Source organism: Delphinapterus leucas, chromosome 5 (genome assembly GCF_059928025.1).
Source record: "Delphinapterus leucas isolate spDelLeu-1000000601 "Yukka" chromosome 5, BTC_Dleu_Yukka2, whole genome shotgun sequence".
NCBI lineage: Eukaryota > Metazoa > Chordata > Mammalia > Artiodactyla > Monodontidae > Delphinapterus > Delphinapterus leucas.
This window is the reverse complement of record NC_143133.1, coordinates 64,416,537-64,433,173: the sequence shown is the minus strand read 5'-3', so window position 1 is coordinate 64,433,173 and position 16,637 is coordinate 64,416,537. Positions and strand designations below refer to the sequence as shown.

The window sequence follows — 16,637 nt, the reverse complement described above, 5'->3', positions numbered from 1 at the left end:
AAAGATGAATAAGACAACTTTTAACTACACTCAAAGGATTTTTGCAGTCTAATGGAGGCAATTACAGATAATTACGTTAGAAGACAATCACACTATAATATAGGTTAAATAATGCACACTCTTTATAATATACAAATGCCTTAACAGCCTTATATGAGAGTAAGGAAAGATTTCACATAAGGTAATATGTGAACTGGGAGTCGAAGATCAAAAAGAAAGTTGTCAGACACAGAAGGGAAAGGCAAAACCAGTCTTGAAAACACAAAGCATGTTTAAGGTATTAAGAGAAGTTTGTTGGAATGCGAGTACAAGTAGTATGGTGGGTAAGAGGAGATAAAACTGGAAAGGGAAATTGGGAAGGGTCCTGTATTTCATGGTAAGAAATATCAATTTTATTTTCTAAGGGAACTTGAAGGGAAACTACCTGTCATAGCATTTGGGCTAGATGCTTTGTCATCTCACTGAATCTTCAAATTATACTATGAGTTACAGTATTCCTAGCACATAGATGAAGGAAATGAAGTTCAGAAAGTACATTAACTTAGCCCAAGTCACACAGATATTAAGTGACAGAGCCAGGACTGGTATGTCTGACTCCACTGCTGAGCTCTTTCCCTTATAACATAAATACAGAGCCATTAGAATTGTTAAGCATCAGAAATTTGAGGCTTTTTTATATTATTTTTGTGTTTTATCTTGTTTTGTTTTATGGAAGATAAATGTGGAAACAGCACAGCACAGTAGGTGAAAGCTCTGGTCCGGAGTCAGAACGACATTTAAATCCCTACTTGCTGGCAGTAACACTTTGAACGAGCTACTTAACTTTCCTAAGCCTTGATTTCCTCATCTGCAATGTGTGGATAATAGAAGTACCTACCTCATAGTGTTGTTGTGAGGATTAAATGAGATAATCCATGAAAAAGGGCTGTGCACAAGGACTGGCACCTAGTAAGCACCCAAATTATGTTCCCTTAAGAAGAAAAACAAAGAGGGATTGGAGGGGGCAAGCCTGACAGAGAGACCAGTTAGAAGACTATAGCAATGCTACAAAAGCTAGAAGCCCTAAACATAGAAAAAAGAAAAAAGAAAAGGAAAAAAAAGCAAATATAAGAGGTATTTCTAAGAAAAAAATCTATGTGATAGAAAAATCACAAAAGAAAAAAATCAACCAAAAAAATTAATGTGTATATAATGAAAAAAACAGTATTAAGTAAAAATAAGTAAAAGATCAACTATATCTATATAACACAAAAGAAAAGTTCTTTCACAGAATGTTGAAAAAAATTAAAACAATGGTATAAAACAATGAAAAGCACATGAACAATTCACACAGTACGAGAATTAATAAACAATCATACACAAATATATTCAACATTTCTCTTTATCTTAAATAAAATAGCATTAAGAAAAGGTAAAATCTTATTCCTAAAATCTTATTCCTAAAATCTTAAAATCTTATTCCTAAAATCTTAAAATAATACCACTCAATGCTCAAAAGGCTGTGACGAAACTCCTATACTTATACAGTGCTGGTGTCATTACAAATAGGCACACCCCCGTTTTTTTTTAATAAATTTATTTTTTAAAGTTAATTTTATTGGAGTATAGTTAATTTACAATGTTGTGTTAGTTCCTGCTGTACAGCAAAGTGAATCAGTTATACATACACATATATCTACTCTTTTTTAGATTCTTTTCCTATGTAGGTCATTACAGAGTACTGAGAAGAGTTCCCTGTACTATACAGTAGATCCTTATTAGTTATCTATTTTATATGTAGTAGTGTGAATATGTCGATCCCAATCTCCCAATTTATCCCACCCCATCCTTTCCCATGCTGATACCACATGGCACACCTCTTTAGTAGGCAATTTAGCAGTATGTTTCCAAGAGCCAAAAACTGTCCTAACCCTGTGATAGAAGAAAATAAAACTTTGGGACTGAGAAAAAAGCCAAAAGACAGAAAAGTTTATTTGTACCAAGATGTTCTTTGCAATATTAATTATCCATGTAAAACTTAGTTATAATTAAATAAATTAGAGCACAACAACCCAATGGAATATTAGAAAGCTATTAAAAATAAATACAAAGACTGCATCCAACACTGAAAAAAATGCTTATGTTAAGTTTAAAAAGTAGAATATACAATTTCATCAATGTTATTATTCAAATTACTCAAAACATCAGTATTTATGAACAAGGTGTAGAGAAGATCCTGGAAAAGAGAAATGTTTTTTGTTAGGATGTAAGGGTAATATATTTTCCTTGTAATTCTTCATTGCTATGTCAGTGTATGTGCAAGAAATAAAGTTTAAACACATCAAAATTAGGAAATAAATGTTGAAGCCACAAGTAAAATTGTAAACACTATCATTTCTGAGCATCATGTGGACTGCTAAAAACTGGTTTTCTGTATACATATCATAACAGGATAGATAAGATATGCTCACATCACAGACCATGGAATGTAAAAAAAAATGGAAGTTTATCACATTACCAAAACTCCCTAAACCTAGAATAATTTTATCTTATACTAATCATGGCCAATAGCAATACTAAACAGCAATATTTAATTTACTCATCAGTCAAATTTGATATGTATGGCTGCAAACATACATCTAAACAATTTATTACAAGTCATTAATAACTTACTATACTGAAGACTTTATCAAAACAAACCAAAAAAACGAAAACTCAACCTTCACTGAAAAAGTCCTATGAGGTACATACTATTATTATTCTCCTTAGCAGATAAGAAAACTGAAACCAGAGAGGTTAAGTGACAGAGCTGGAAATCCAACCTAGTTTTCTTGACTCCAAAGCCAAATTTTTGAAACCACACTACTCTATTAGCCTCAATTCTTAATCAGCTCTCATTTCCACAATTATAATTACCTTTTCACTCAAAAAATATTTACTGAGATCCTACTGAGTCATTTGGTATTTGGGGGCTTGGAGACACAACAGTAAAACAAAAGATTTTTAAATCCCTGTCTTTAAGGAGCTTACATTCTAGGTCAATGGTTCTTAACTGGGGGATGATATTGCCCCCAGGGGACATAAGATGATATATAGAGGCATTTTTAGTTGTCACAACTGGGGTAGCAGGGAGGAATGTGCTACTGGCAGCTAGTGGGTACAGGCCAGAGATGCTGCTGAACATCCTACGATGCACAGGAAAGCCACGCACAACAAAGAATTATCCGGTCCAAAACGTCAATAGTGCCAACCTATTCTAGAGGGAAGATAAAAAGAAATAAAACAGAATATGGTATCTACACATACATCTTACACTTACAACTGTACATTTCTTGAAAGAAGCTAAGCTTTATTCTTCTTCATATCCCTTGTAATACCCAACTTATACCTTGCCCGCAGCAGATATTCAAAAAATGATGAACAAAATAGAAATAAGGTAGTCATTTTCTATATTACTACTGGTCATAGCATAGTACATGAAATCTTCTTATAAGATGCAAACGGTTCAAACTAAACTTTTTCTCACCTTTGAAATCACATTCAGAAAGCATCAAATACACTACATCAGGATCCAGATCAGAAAACATCTCTGAGATACTGGTGAAGAGTTCTTCCTGATCAACTTTTGTCTCACACATGGAAGGAAGAGTAGTGGTTGGCTCCTCATGACTAGCAACGCTGGATACAACTTCCTTAGAGTTTGTAGTCTTCCGAAAAGGATTTCCCCCAAGATTTTTCCTTCTCCTTGGCATTCTGACTTCCAAAACTAAAATGTTTCCCTTCTCTTATTTAAGACATTTGATATTTAAGTCATACCTCAAAGAAAATAGGGTTAAATATCTTGCACAATCCAGCAGTAATAGGACCTAAAATAGAAAGCAAGTTGAAACACTCAGACTATAGTTATATTTCCATGTCTAAAATTGGAACGACATCTTTATTTAAGAAAGTACCATCAACTCTGGTGGCAGCAAAGCCAAAAAGCAGTCAAACAATTTCTCTCTCCAAAATATTCAAGTTTTTCAGGATTGAACATGTTAAAAATTAAGATATTAACAAATGCAATATATTTTCAGAACAATGAGTATACTGTTTTAGTACAATTATTTCATTTTTAAAACAAAAACAGTATTCATAATGAGAATGCCTACTGAACACCTATTTGGATGTCCAATAGGCATCATAAGCTTAACATGTCCAAAACTGAGCTCCTGATCACCTACTTCATACCTGTTCTTCCTAGTCTTTCCTATCTCAATTAATGCAACTCTATCCTTCCAACGGCTCAGGTCAAAAACCTTGGAATAATCCTTGACTCCTGTCCAGCCCACATCCAATCAGTAAGCCAATTTTGTCAATGCAACCCTCAAAATGTATCCAGAATACGATCATTCCTCACCATTTCCACTGCTACCACAGCGGATTAGTATAAAAGTCTCCTAACTAATCTCCTTGCTTCCACCCTTGCCCCTTCAGTCATAACAACTAGAGTGACTCAGTTAAACCACAGGTTCAGATCATGCCTCTCTTCTGCTAAACTATCCACTAGCTTCCCATCTCATTCAGGATAAAAGCCAGAGCCCTTAAAAGGGCCTATAACGCAGACACTTTTTACTTCTGTTCTGTCATCCCTAATCCTCTTTCCCTTGCTCATGTCACTCCAGCCATACTTCGCCTCCTTCTTCTTCAAACATCAGCCATGCTCCCATCTCAGAACCTTTACATTTGGTCCCTTCTACCTAAACTAATATTATCCCAGGTATCTAAAAGATGTATTTCCTCCTATCATTAGTCCTATCATTACTCAGTTGTTACCTTCTCAGCAAGTCAGTCGCCCAACACCACTTATCCCTTTTTCCTTACTTGAATTTTCTCCCTACGATTTACCTTCTAACATAGTGTATGCTTTATCCATTTGTTTTATTTATGTATTGTATTTACTACCCATATTCTAGTAAAATGTAAGCTCCACAAGGGCAGGGACTGATAGATCTGGAGAACTTTGACAATCTACTTGCTTTCTCCACTTGGATCTATTTAATAAACAATTCAAATGTAACACACCTAAAACCAAATGTCTGATATTTTCTCAAAAACCTGCTCTAACCATTTGGTCTGGCTACTGTCATCTTTCACCTGTATTCCTGTCTCCTAAATGGCCTCCCTGTTTCCACCCTTTGTCCCCTACAGTCTACTTTCAACACACCAGCCAGAATGATCTTCATACAACATATAAGTCAGAATGAATCAGGGTCTGCTTTAAATTCTCAAGTGGCTCTCCATGTCACTCAGAGTAAAAGCTAAAGTTCTTACTATGGCCCGTCTCCCTCTTGGCCTTTAATATACTTTTCCCCAAGATATTTGTATTGCTAACTCTCTCACTCCTTCAAATCTTTGCCCACGTGTCACATTCAATGATTTCTTCCTTGATTACCCAATTTAAAGTCATATCACCCACTTTCTCTGCCCCAATTTCCCTTTCCTGCTAACCACCCATTGCCCTTAACACCTTCTAACATACTATAAAATTTACCTTTTAATCAAATTTATTGTGTCATAGCTCTCTCCATCTTCCAGGACTGCAATGTCAATATGGCAGCCACCAGCCACATGAGCCTATTTAAATTTAAATTAATTAAAATTATATTTTTACATATTAATATCAGATAAAGTAGAATTCAGAGCAAAAAAAAAATCAGCAGAGATAGAGGACATTATATAATCATAAAGGATCAGTCTACCAAGAACACGTAGCAACTCTAAATGTGCATGCACCAAACAACAGAGCCACTAAGTAAGTGAAGCAAAAACTGACAAAATTGAAAGGAGAAAGAGACAAGCTCACAATTATAGTTAGAGACTACAATACCCCTCTCTCAATAAGAGTAAATAGACAGAAGATCAGCAAGGATACTGAAGCACTCAATAACACCATCCTTTAAGGATCTAATCAACATTTATAGAACACTACATTCAACAACAGCAGAATACATATCCTTTTCAAGTGCCCAAAGAACATATACCAAAATAGACCATACCCTAGGCTATAAAACAAACCTCAACAAACTTAAAAGAACTGAAATCATATAAAGTATGTTCTCTGACCACAATGTAATCAAACTAGAAATCAATAACAAAAAGATAACAGGAAAATCTCCAAACACTTGGAGCATAAGCAATATACTAAATAATTCATGGGTCAAAGAGGAAGTCTCAAGGAAAATTTTAAAATACACGGAAATGAATAAAAATGAAAATATATGACATCAAAATTTGTAGGACACAGCTAAAGCAGCAATGGCAGAAATTTATAGCAAATTTATAACTAAATGCATACATTAGAAAAGAGGAAAAGTCTCAAAACAATAATCTAAGCCCCCATCACAAGAACATAAAAAAGAGAAAAATAAACCCAAAGCCAGTAGGAAAAAGGGAATAATAAAGATCAGAGAAGAAATGAATAAAACTAAAAACAGAAAAACAACCACTACAGACCCTGCAGACATCAAAAGACTAATAAGGGGGCTTCCCTGGTGGCGCAGTGGTTGAGAGTCTGCCTGCCAATGCAGGGGACACGGGTTTGTGGCCCAGTCCGGGAAGACCCCACGTGCCGCGGAGCAGCTAGGCCCGTGAGCCATGGCCGCTGAGTCTGCACGTCCGGAGCCTGTGCTCCGCAACAGGAGAGGCCACAACAGTGAGAGGCCCGCGTACCACAAAAAAAAAAAAAAAAGACTAATAAGGGAATATTATAAACAAATGTACATGTGAAAGTTTGACATCTTCTATGAAGTAGACTTATTTCTCAAAAACCACAAATTATCAAACTCACCCAACAGGAAATAGATAAAAGCTCTATGATTTTTAATGAAATTTAATTCACAATTTACAAATTCCCAAAAAAGAAACTCCAGGCCCAAATACCTTCAATGGAGAAGTTTACCAAACACTTTTAAGAAGAATTAACTAACCCTATATAATCTCTTCCAAAAATGGAAGAGGGAACCTTCTTAATTCACTTAATTCACAGATAAAAACAATACTGAAAAAAAAAAAAAAATACTGAAGCCAGTATTGTTATCCTGACACCAAAATCAGACAAAGCCAGTTAAAAAAGGAAAAACGAACCTGCAAACCCATATACTTCCTGAATACAGACATAAAAATCCTTAACAAAATATTACAAATAGAATTCAGCAATTTATTTTAAAAGAATTATATACCATGATCAAGCGAGGTTTATTCCAGGGATACAAGGCTGGCTCAATGTTTAAAAATCAGTATCCCACCCATATTAACAGGCTAATGAAGAAAAACCACAATTGTATCAATGAACAAAGAAAAAAAGTGACAAAATTCAACACCCATTCATGATAAAAGGTACCCAAAAAATAGGAATATAAGAGAACTTCCTCAACTTGACTAAGAGCATCTACAAAAACTCTACAGATAACATTTTATTTAATAGTAAAATACTATATGCTTTCCTCCTAAGACTGAGAACAAAGCAAGGATGTCTACCCTCACCACTCTTATTAAAGATAATGCTGGAAGTTCTAGCCTGTGAAGTAAGAGAAGGTAAAGAAATAAAAGACATACCGATTCAAAAGGAAAAAATAAAACTGTCCCTATTTGTAGATGACATAGCTATCTATGTGGAAAATCCCAAAGAACTGACAAAATCTCCAACATATAAGTGAATTCAGCAAAGTGCAGGATACAAGATAAACACACAAAAGCAACTGTATTTATATATTCTACCAATGAATACATGGGCACTGTAATTTACAATACAATATGACTCACAAATGCTCCAAAAAATGAAATATTCTGATATAAATCTAACAAAACATATACAAGGCTTGTATGCTAAAAATACAAAATCATGATGAAAAATATCAAAAATGTAAATGAATGGATTCATGGGCTGTTAGACTCAATACAGTAAAGATGTCAATTCTCCCCAAATTGATACACAGGTTTAACTCAATTCCTATCAAAACCCCAGCAAAGATTTTTTGTGGATATGGACAAGATTATTCATAAATTTAAATGGAAAGACAAAGGAACTAGAATAGTTAAAACAATTTTGAAAGAGAATAGAGCAAGAGGAATCAGTCAACTCAATTATTAAGACGTGTTATAAAGCTAAACTTATCAAGACTATATGGTATCAGGGGAGGGACAGACATATAGATCTGAGAACAGATTATAGATTTGGAAACAGGCAAGAGAACCCAGAAATAGACCAGCATGAATATGCCCAACTGACTTCTGACAAAAGTGCAAAAGCAATTCAATAGAGAAAATATAGCCTTTTCAATAAATGGAACTGGAGCAAGTAGACGTCCACAGATAAAAAAAATAAACCTTGACCTAAGTCTCACACTTTATTAAAAAAAAAAAAAAAACTCAAAATGGTTCAAGGAGGGAACTCTGCTCAATGTTATGTGGCAACCTGGATGGGAGGGGAGTTGGGGGGAGAATGGATACATGTATATGTATGGCTGAGTCCCTTTGCTGTGCACCTGAAACTATCACAACACTGTTAATCAGCTATACTCCAATATAAAATAAAAAGTAAAAAAAAAAAAAAAAAAAGGATCAAGGACTTAAATCCATAAAACTATAAAACTTTTAGAAAGAAAAAAAAAGAAGAAGAAAATCTTCAGGATCTAGGCTAGGCAAAAACACCAAAAGTATGATCCATAAAAGGAAAAACTGATAAACTGTACTTCATCAAAATTTAAAACTTTTGTTCTGTGAAGAACCTTGTTAAGAGGATGAAAAGAAAAGTGACAGACTGAGAGAAAATGCTTGCATACCATGTATCTAACATAGGACTAGTATCTAAAATATATAAAAGAACTTTATCAAAACTCAAAAGTAAAAGCAGGGACTTCACTGGTGGCACAGTGGTTAAGAATCCACCTGCCAATGCAGGGGACACGGGTTTGAGCCCTGGTCCAGGAAGTTCCCACATGCCGCACAGCAACTAAGCCCATGTGCCACAACTACTGAGCCTGTGCTCTAGAGGCCACAAGCCACAATTACTGAGCCCACACACCACAACTACTGAAGCCCGCGTGCCTAAAGCCCATGCTCTGCAACAAGAGAAGCCACCAAAATGTGATGCACGTGCACCACAACGAAGAGTAGCCCCCGCTCGCCGCAACTAGAGAAAGTCCACACGCAGCAATGAAGACCCCACGCAGCCAAAAATAAATACATTTTTTAAATAAATAAATAAATTGATTAATTAAATCAGAGGGGGAAAAAATAACAAATAATTCAGTTAGAAAATGGGGGGAAAAAACATTACACCGAAAGGATATCCAGATGACAAATAGGCACATAAAAGATTTCAACATCATTAGCCATTAAGTAAATGCAATTTAAAACTACAATGAAATATTACTTACACATCTATTAAGTTGGCTAACATAAAGAATAATGACAACGCCAAATCCTGGCAAGGATGCAGAGAAGCTGGATGGCTCATATGCTGCTGATGGGAATGTAAAATGGTAAAGCCACTCTGGACAAGAGTTTGGCAGTTTCTTAAACTAAACCTGCAACTACCATACAATTAAGCAATTGCACTTCTGGGTGCTTATCTCTAAGAAATGAAAAATTACGTTCACCCCAAAACTTGCACACAAATGTCTGTAGCAGCTTTTATTCATTATAACCAAAAACTAGAAAACAGTTCAGATGCCCTTCAATGGGTAACATGGTTAAACAAACTATGTTACTTCCATTCATGAAGTACTAGTCAGCAATAAAAAGAAAATATACTATTGATACACAAGACCTGGATGAAATTCCAAAGAATTATGCTGAGTACAAAAAGTCAATCCCAAAAGGCTATATACTGAATGGTCCCCATTTATTTAACATTCTTGAAATGACAAAATTATAGAAATAGAGAACAGATTAGCGGTTGTCAAAGGTTAAGGAGGAGGAAGGAGAGGGTAGTAGTAGGTGTGGCTATAAAAGGGTAATTTGAGGGACTCTTGTGGTGATGGAAATGTTCTATATCTTGACTGTATTAACGTCAATATCCTGGTTGTGATGCCATACTAAGTTTTGCAAACATGCTTCTTTTATTGAGGGAACTGGGTGAAGAGCACAGGAGATTTCTCTGTATTATTTATGACAGCTGCATGTGAATCTACAATCTCAAAAAGTCTAATTTTGAAAAAGAGGATGTAAAATTAAAAATTCAGTTCCTCAGTCACACTAGTCACATTTCAAGGGCTCAATAGCTACATGTAGTTAATGACTATCATACTGCACAGTGAACTTTTCCATAATTCTACTGGACAGCACTGTTCTAGAATATAAGTTCCATTGGGCAAGTGAATATCCCATTTTAGGAAGTTAAGAAGCTTTATATACAGAAAAGTACAAATTGAAGGTCATAAAGAAAAAGAAGTACTACCACATCTAGCCACATTTAAATTTAAATACCTGTATATCAAAAAAAAAAAAAAAAAAAAGGGGCTTCCCTGGTGGCGCAGTGGTTGAGAGTCCGCCTGCCGATGCAGGGGACACGGGTTCGTGCCCCGGTCCGGGAAGACCCCACATGCCATGGAGCGGCTGGGCCCGTGAGCCATGGCCCCTGAGCCTGCACGTCCAGAGCCTGTGCTCCGCAATGGGAGAGGCCACAACAGTGAGAGGCCCGCGTACCGCAAAAAAAAAAAAAAATTTACAGGAAAATGGCAACTCTTTCCAATTTCTCTCCTTCCATTCTTTCTTAGACAGGATTTTGCCCCCACCATTTCTACCACTACACTAACAACTGCTCATATCTAAATCACCAGTAACCTACGTCAATGATAAAAGTCAAAGACAAAAGGTCTAATCCACCAGGAAGATGCAGCAGTTCTAAATTTGCATTCAACTAGTGAAAGCCCTCTCTTGGTAACTATTAGAACAAGGAGGTCCCCACCACAGACACACAGAGAAGGAGGAGGTGGAAAAAGGGAGAGAAAAAACAGTAAGGCCATAAAAGATTTGAGCCATACTATAAGTATAACGACTTATTATCTATACAACACTGGACCCAATAACCACAGAATACACTTTATTTTCAAGTACACATGGAATTATGCTAGAAATCAGTAGCAAAAATATAATTAGAAAACCAAATTACTTGAAAATTAAGAAATACATGTCTATATATCAAAGAAGAATTCATTATAATTACATACTAATTAAAATTAATTTTAAAAATAATTATTAATATCAATTAGAAAATATTTTTAACCAAATAAAAATGTTATATATCCATACTTGTGAGAAACAAAGTCACGTGTAGAAGAAAAGCATACAAATGCATATATTACAAAAGAAGAAGGGCTAAAAAAATAAATGATCTAAGCATCCAAATAACAGTTGGGGGAAAAAAACAGCAAATCAAACCCAAAGAAACTAGAAAGAAGGAAATAATAAAGAGCAAAGAGAAAACAGAAAACAACTATACAGTACAGAGGATCGAAAAAGTCAAAAGATGGTTCCCTGGGGGGAAAAAAAAAAACACAAGAATAAATCACTGGCAAGAGTGATCAAAAAAAGAGAGAAAAGGCACAAACAACCAATATCAGAAATGAAAACAGAGACATCACTGTCAAGCCCACGGACATTTAAAAAAAGAGATGAATCTCGTCTTACAAGACTCTCATTATCTTAAAACTCTGATGCATCCTTTAGGAGTCCAGTATATGTCTATATACAATTTATGGAAGAAATTTGCTTTCTTTTCACCTGTTAGTTTGAAATTAATGAATAAATTCTTTGTCTTGGTTGTAAAAAATAAAAAAAGAGATGAAGATATCATAAACAATTTAACATCCATAAATTTTAAACTTTAAATGAAATGCACATATTATTTTTTAAAAAACAAACATCATACCATACCAGATATTTTAAAACCTGATAGTTCTGTATCTATTAAAGAAATGAAATCTGTAATTTAAAACCTTCCCACAAAGAAACTCCAAGTCTACACGGCTTCATCAATAAATTCCACTAAAGGGACTTCCCTGGCGGTCCAGTGGTTAGGACTCCACTCTTCCACTGCAGGGGGCTCGGGTTCCACCCCTGGTTGGGGAACTAAGATCCCACATGCCGAGTGGCATGGCCAAAAAAATTTTTTTTCTAGTTTTTTAAAATAAATAAATTCCACTACAGGTTTCCCTGGTGGCACAGTGTTGAAGATTCTGCCTGCCAAAGCAGGAGACACAGGTTCGATTCCTGGTCCGGGAAGATCCCACATGCTGTGGATCAACTAAGCCCGTGCACCACAACTACTGAACCTGTGCTCTAGAGCCCGCGAGCCACAACTGCTGAAGCCCGCACGCCTAGAGCCCATGCTCCGCAACAAGAGAAGCCACCACAGTGAGAAGCCCGTGAAGAGTAGCCCCCGCTCGCCACAACCAGAGAAAGCCCACAAACAGCAACGAAGACCCAACGCAGCCAAAAATAAATAAATAAATTTGTAAAAAAGTAATAAAATAAATTCCACTAAATAATCTAATACCCATCTTATACAAACTTTTCCAGAGACTAGAAAAAGAAGAAACACTTCCCAACTCATTTTATGAGGCCAATATAACCTGATAACTCTGCAAGTTATTAAAAGAAAGAAAAATTACAAGCCTACTTCACTCATGAAAATAGATACAAAATTCCTAAACAAAATATTAAAGTAGTAATACATAAATTATGAGTGATGTTACATAAAATACAAAAATTATATTAGTGACTGATAAGAATAATGCATCAGTAATCTGAATTTATTTTAAGAATATAAGGTTGTCAAAATATTTGAAAGTCAGGCTTCCCTGGTGGTGCAGTGGTTAAGAATCTGCCTGACAATGCAGGGGACATGGGTTTGAGCCCTAGTCTGGGAAGATCCCACATGCCGCGGAGCAACTAAGCCCGTGCTCCACAACTACTGAGCCTGTGCTCTAGAGCCCACACGCTGCAACTCCTGAAGGCCGCACACCTAGAGCCCGTGCTCCATAACAAGAAAAGCCACTGCAATGAGAAGCCCATGCACCACAATGAAGAGCAGACCCTGTTCGCCGCAACTAGAGAAAGCCCACGCGAGCAACGAAGACACAACACAGCCAAAAATAAAATTAATTAATTTTAAAAATATATTTGAAAGTCAACCAGTGCAATTCCTGATATTAACAAAATAAAGAAGAAAAGTCATATAATCAACTACATTGTACCAGAGCTCATGGCCAGAGCATTAAGACTTGAAAAGGAAATAAAAGTTCTAAAGATTGGAAAGGAGGAAATAGAACCATCGTTATTCAGACACTAAAATTGAGTGCATATGAAATCCAAAAGAATTTACAGATTATCTGTTGGATTACCCAGATAATTTAGCAAGGTTGCCAGACTGTATATCCCTTTAACACCAACATTGAGAAAATGAAATTAAATCTAATGGTCTAGACTTACTAGCCGCATTTACTCAGCTGATAAATCCCTCCTCCAAAGAACGTTTAACATTATCTTCTCAGGACAGTGCCACTCTCAGGATTTCCTCATCACTCAATTTGGAAACAGTGGAGCTTACCCACTCCTTTGGTGATCTTTCCACGGCTTTAAACACTAACAAAATGCTAACTAATTTACGTCTCCAATCTGCACCTCTTCCCTGACTCCATACGCACACCAAACTACCCACTGAACATCTCCACATTGTGTATCCAATAGACATCTCAAACCAAGCATGTCTAAGTGATCTTCTGAAACTCCACTGCAGACCCCCCCTAACTACAATCCTCTCAACTGCAGCAACAGAAGTTTCCAGTTGCTGAGGCAAAAAAAACTGAGTCATTTTTGCCTCCTCTTTCCCTCACACCTCATGTCTAATCATTCAGCAAATCTTGCCAGTTCTAAATTCAATGTATATTCAGATCATGTGGTAACTCTATGTTTAACCTTCTGAGGAAGTGCCAGACTGTTTCCCAAAGTGGCTGCACCATTTTCAACTTCTACCAGTATTGTATGGGGATTCCCCATTTCTCTACAATCTCACCAACACCTGTTATTGTCTCTCTTTTTGACTATGGCCATCCTAATGGTATCTCATTGTGGCTTTAACTTGCATTTCCCTAATAACTAACATAGACCATCACTTATGTGCTTACTGGCATTCATATATCTTCTTTGAAGAAATGTCTATTCAGATCCTTTGCCCATTTTTAAAGTTAAGGGTTACTTGTCTATATTACTGAGCTTTAAGAATTTCTTGTATTTCTGGATACAAGTCCTTTATTAAATATAAAATATTTTCTCCCATTCTGTGGGCTGTCTTTTTCACTTTCTTGATGGTGTCCTTCGAAGCATATTTTTTATCTTGATGAATTTTTTTTTTTTTTTGTCAGTTACACTTTTGGTGTCCTAAGAAACCATTGCCTAAACCAAGGTCACAAAGATATGTGCCATGCTTTCTTCTAAGAATTTTGTAGTTTTAGCTCTTACATTTAGGTCTTCAATCCATTTTGAGTTAATTTTTGTATATGGTGTAAGACAGGGGTCCAAGTTAATTTTTTTGCATGTGGATACCCAGTTGTCCCATCACCACTGGTTGAAAATACTATTCTTTCCCCATTGAATGGTCTTGGTACCCTTGCTGAAAATCAACTGACCATGAGAATAAGAGTTTACTGCTTGACTCTCAGTTCTATTTCATTCATCTATATGTCTATTCTTATGCCAGTATCACACTGTCCTGATTCTTGTGCTTTGCAGTAAATTTTAAAATTAGGAAATGTGAGTCTTCCAATGTTGTTCTCCTTTTCCAAGACTGTTTTGCAATTCCGGGCCCCTTGTATTTTCCATGTGAAATTTAGAGTCAGCTCGTCAATTTCTGCAAAGTCAGACAGTACACTGACAGGGACTGCGTTGAATCAGTAGATCATAAGTCAAATCAGGTCACTCCTTTGCTTTAAAACCTCCAATAGCTCTGCATCTCATGCAGAGTAAAAGCCCAGGTTCTTAAAATGGCCTAGTTACAATCCTAAACAGTCTGGTTCCCTAATAACTCTCTCAAATCATTTCTTGCTAGTCTCCCTCTTGCTCTTTCTTAAACCCACCCAGTATTCTCCTGCTTCACTGCCCTTACACTTGATTCATAGCCAGAAATGCACTCCTCCCCACCCCCCAGATATGTATCTGACTTGCTTTTTACAAGACTTTACTCATGGCACCTTTGTAGTGAGGCTTTCCCTAACCACCCAGTGTAAAATCGTGCGCACACAGAGTTCTCTCCATCTTCCTTTCATTATTTTTTGCTTCAAAGCAGTTATCACTCTATAATTTAGATGTTTATTTTGTTTAATGCCTGTATACTGACACTAAAAGTAAGCTCTTTGAAAAAAAATGTTTTTGTCAATTCTGTTCACTCCTGCATTGCCATCACTAAACTATAGTAAATATCAAAATTAAACACCAATACTAAAACAATGTCTAACATATAGTAAGCACTCAATAAATTTCTGCTGATGAATAAAGGATTAAGGCAGGGAAAAAGAACTAAGAACGAGAAAGCAACAGGTACAGAATTCTAAGAAACAGAAATACTCAATAAACATTAAAAAGTTTAACCCCATTAATAAAACCAAATTAAAAGAGATAATATAGGATTAAAACATTTTTATATTGCCTATTAAGTAAAACGTAATTTTTAAAAATGACAATAGCCAGTGTTTGCAAGGCTAGAGTAAAATAAAAATTCTTATACACTGTGATGAGTGTAAACTGGTATAACCTTTCTGAAAAGCAAAATGGCACTGACTATGTATCAAGAAATTTTAGGTTACTTATATTTTTTGACCCATTTTTTTGATTCTACTTCTAGGAACTCATCATAAAAAATAATCACAGGGCTTCCCTGGTGGCGCAGTGGTTGAGAGTCCGCCTGCTGATGCAAGGACACGGGTTCGTGCCCCGGTCCGGGAAGATCCCGCATGCCACAGAGCGGCTAGGCCCGTGAGCCATGGCCGCTGAGCCTGTGCGTCTGAAGCCTGTGCTCCACAACGGGAGAGGCCACAACAGTGAGAGGCCCTCGTACCGCAAAAATAAATAAATAAATAAATAATAATAATAATAATCACAGATTTACATAAATATTTATATAGAGATGTTCAAAATACTGTAACTTTTTATAAAGAAAAATGGAAAACAACTAAATATTTGGTGAGAAAGAAATGATAAAAAACTTTCTGATGACGGTAAGTACAATGTATTAAATACTTAACATATGCCAGCTAGAATGTTAAGATCATGATTTTACTTAATTCTTAAAACAGTAATTAATATTATGCCTATTTCACAAGTAAGAAAACTAAGGACTAGAAAAAGTAAGTTATCAGGCTTAAGGCTCTTAAGTAGCAAAACTGGGATCTGAACCCAGGTTTGCTAGACTCTACTAGATACAATATCCCTGTAAATTCATAAGAATGGAATTTTATACAGCCATTAAAGACTACATTTTGGATATTAACTAGAGATTTTTAAAAACTATGTTAAAAAAGAAAGCAAGACACAAAACTGAATATAATTTATACAGACACCTAAATGGGACTGGACTATATTAGATTGGAAAGGAAATCCTGGGTAATGGTAACTTTATT

General features: G+C 35.9%; 1 protein-coding gene across 14 annotated transcripts in view; it reads right to left on the bottom strand.

The window, feature by feature from the left end:
• The window catches only part of N4BP2 (NEDD4 binding protein 2), a 108,473-nt gene that overhangs the window by 74,253 nt on the left and 17,583 nt on the right, over positions 1-16,637 (bottom strand). For 3 of the 14 annotated variants that reach the window (XM_089911822.1, XM_089911816.1, XM_089911821.1), the window contains exon 1: positions 3,506-5,501. The exons of the other annotated variants lie outside the window; for them this stretch is intronic. In XM_089911822.1, coding sequence (XP_089767948.1) covers positions 3,506-3,731 — 226 coding nt within the window. In that variant the 5' untranslated portion in view covers positions 3,732-5,501. Of the gene's footprint in view, positions 1-3,505; positions 5,502-16,637 lie in introns of those variants that run through there. 14 annotated transcript variants of the gene reach the window in all.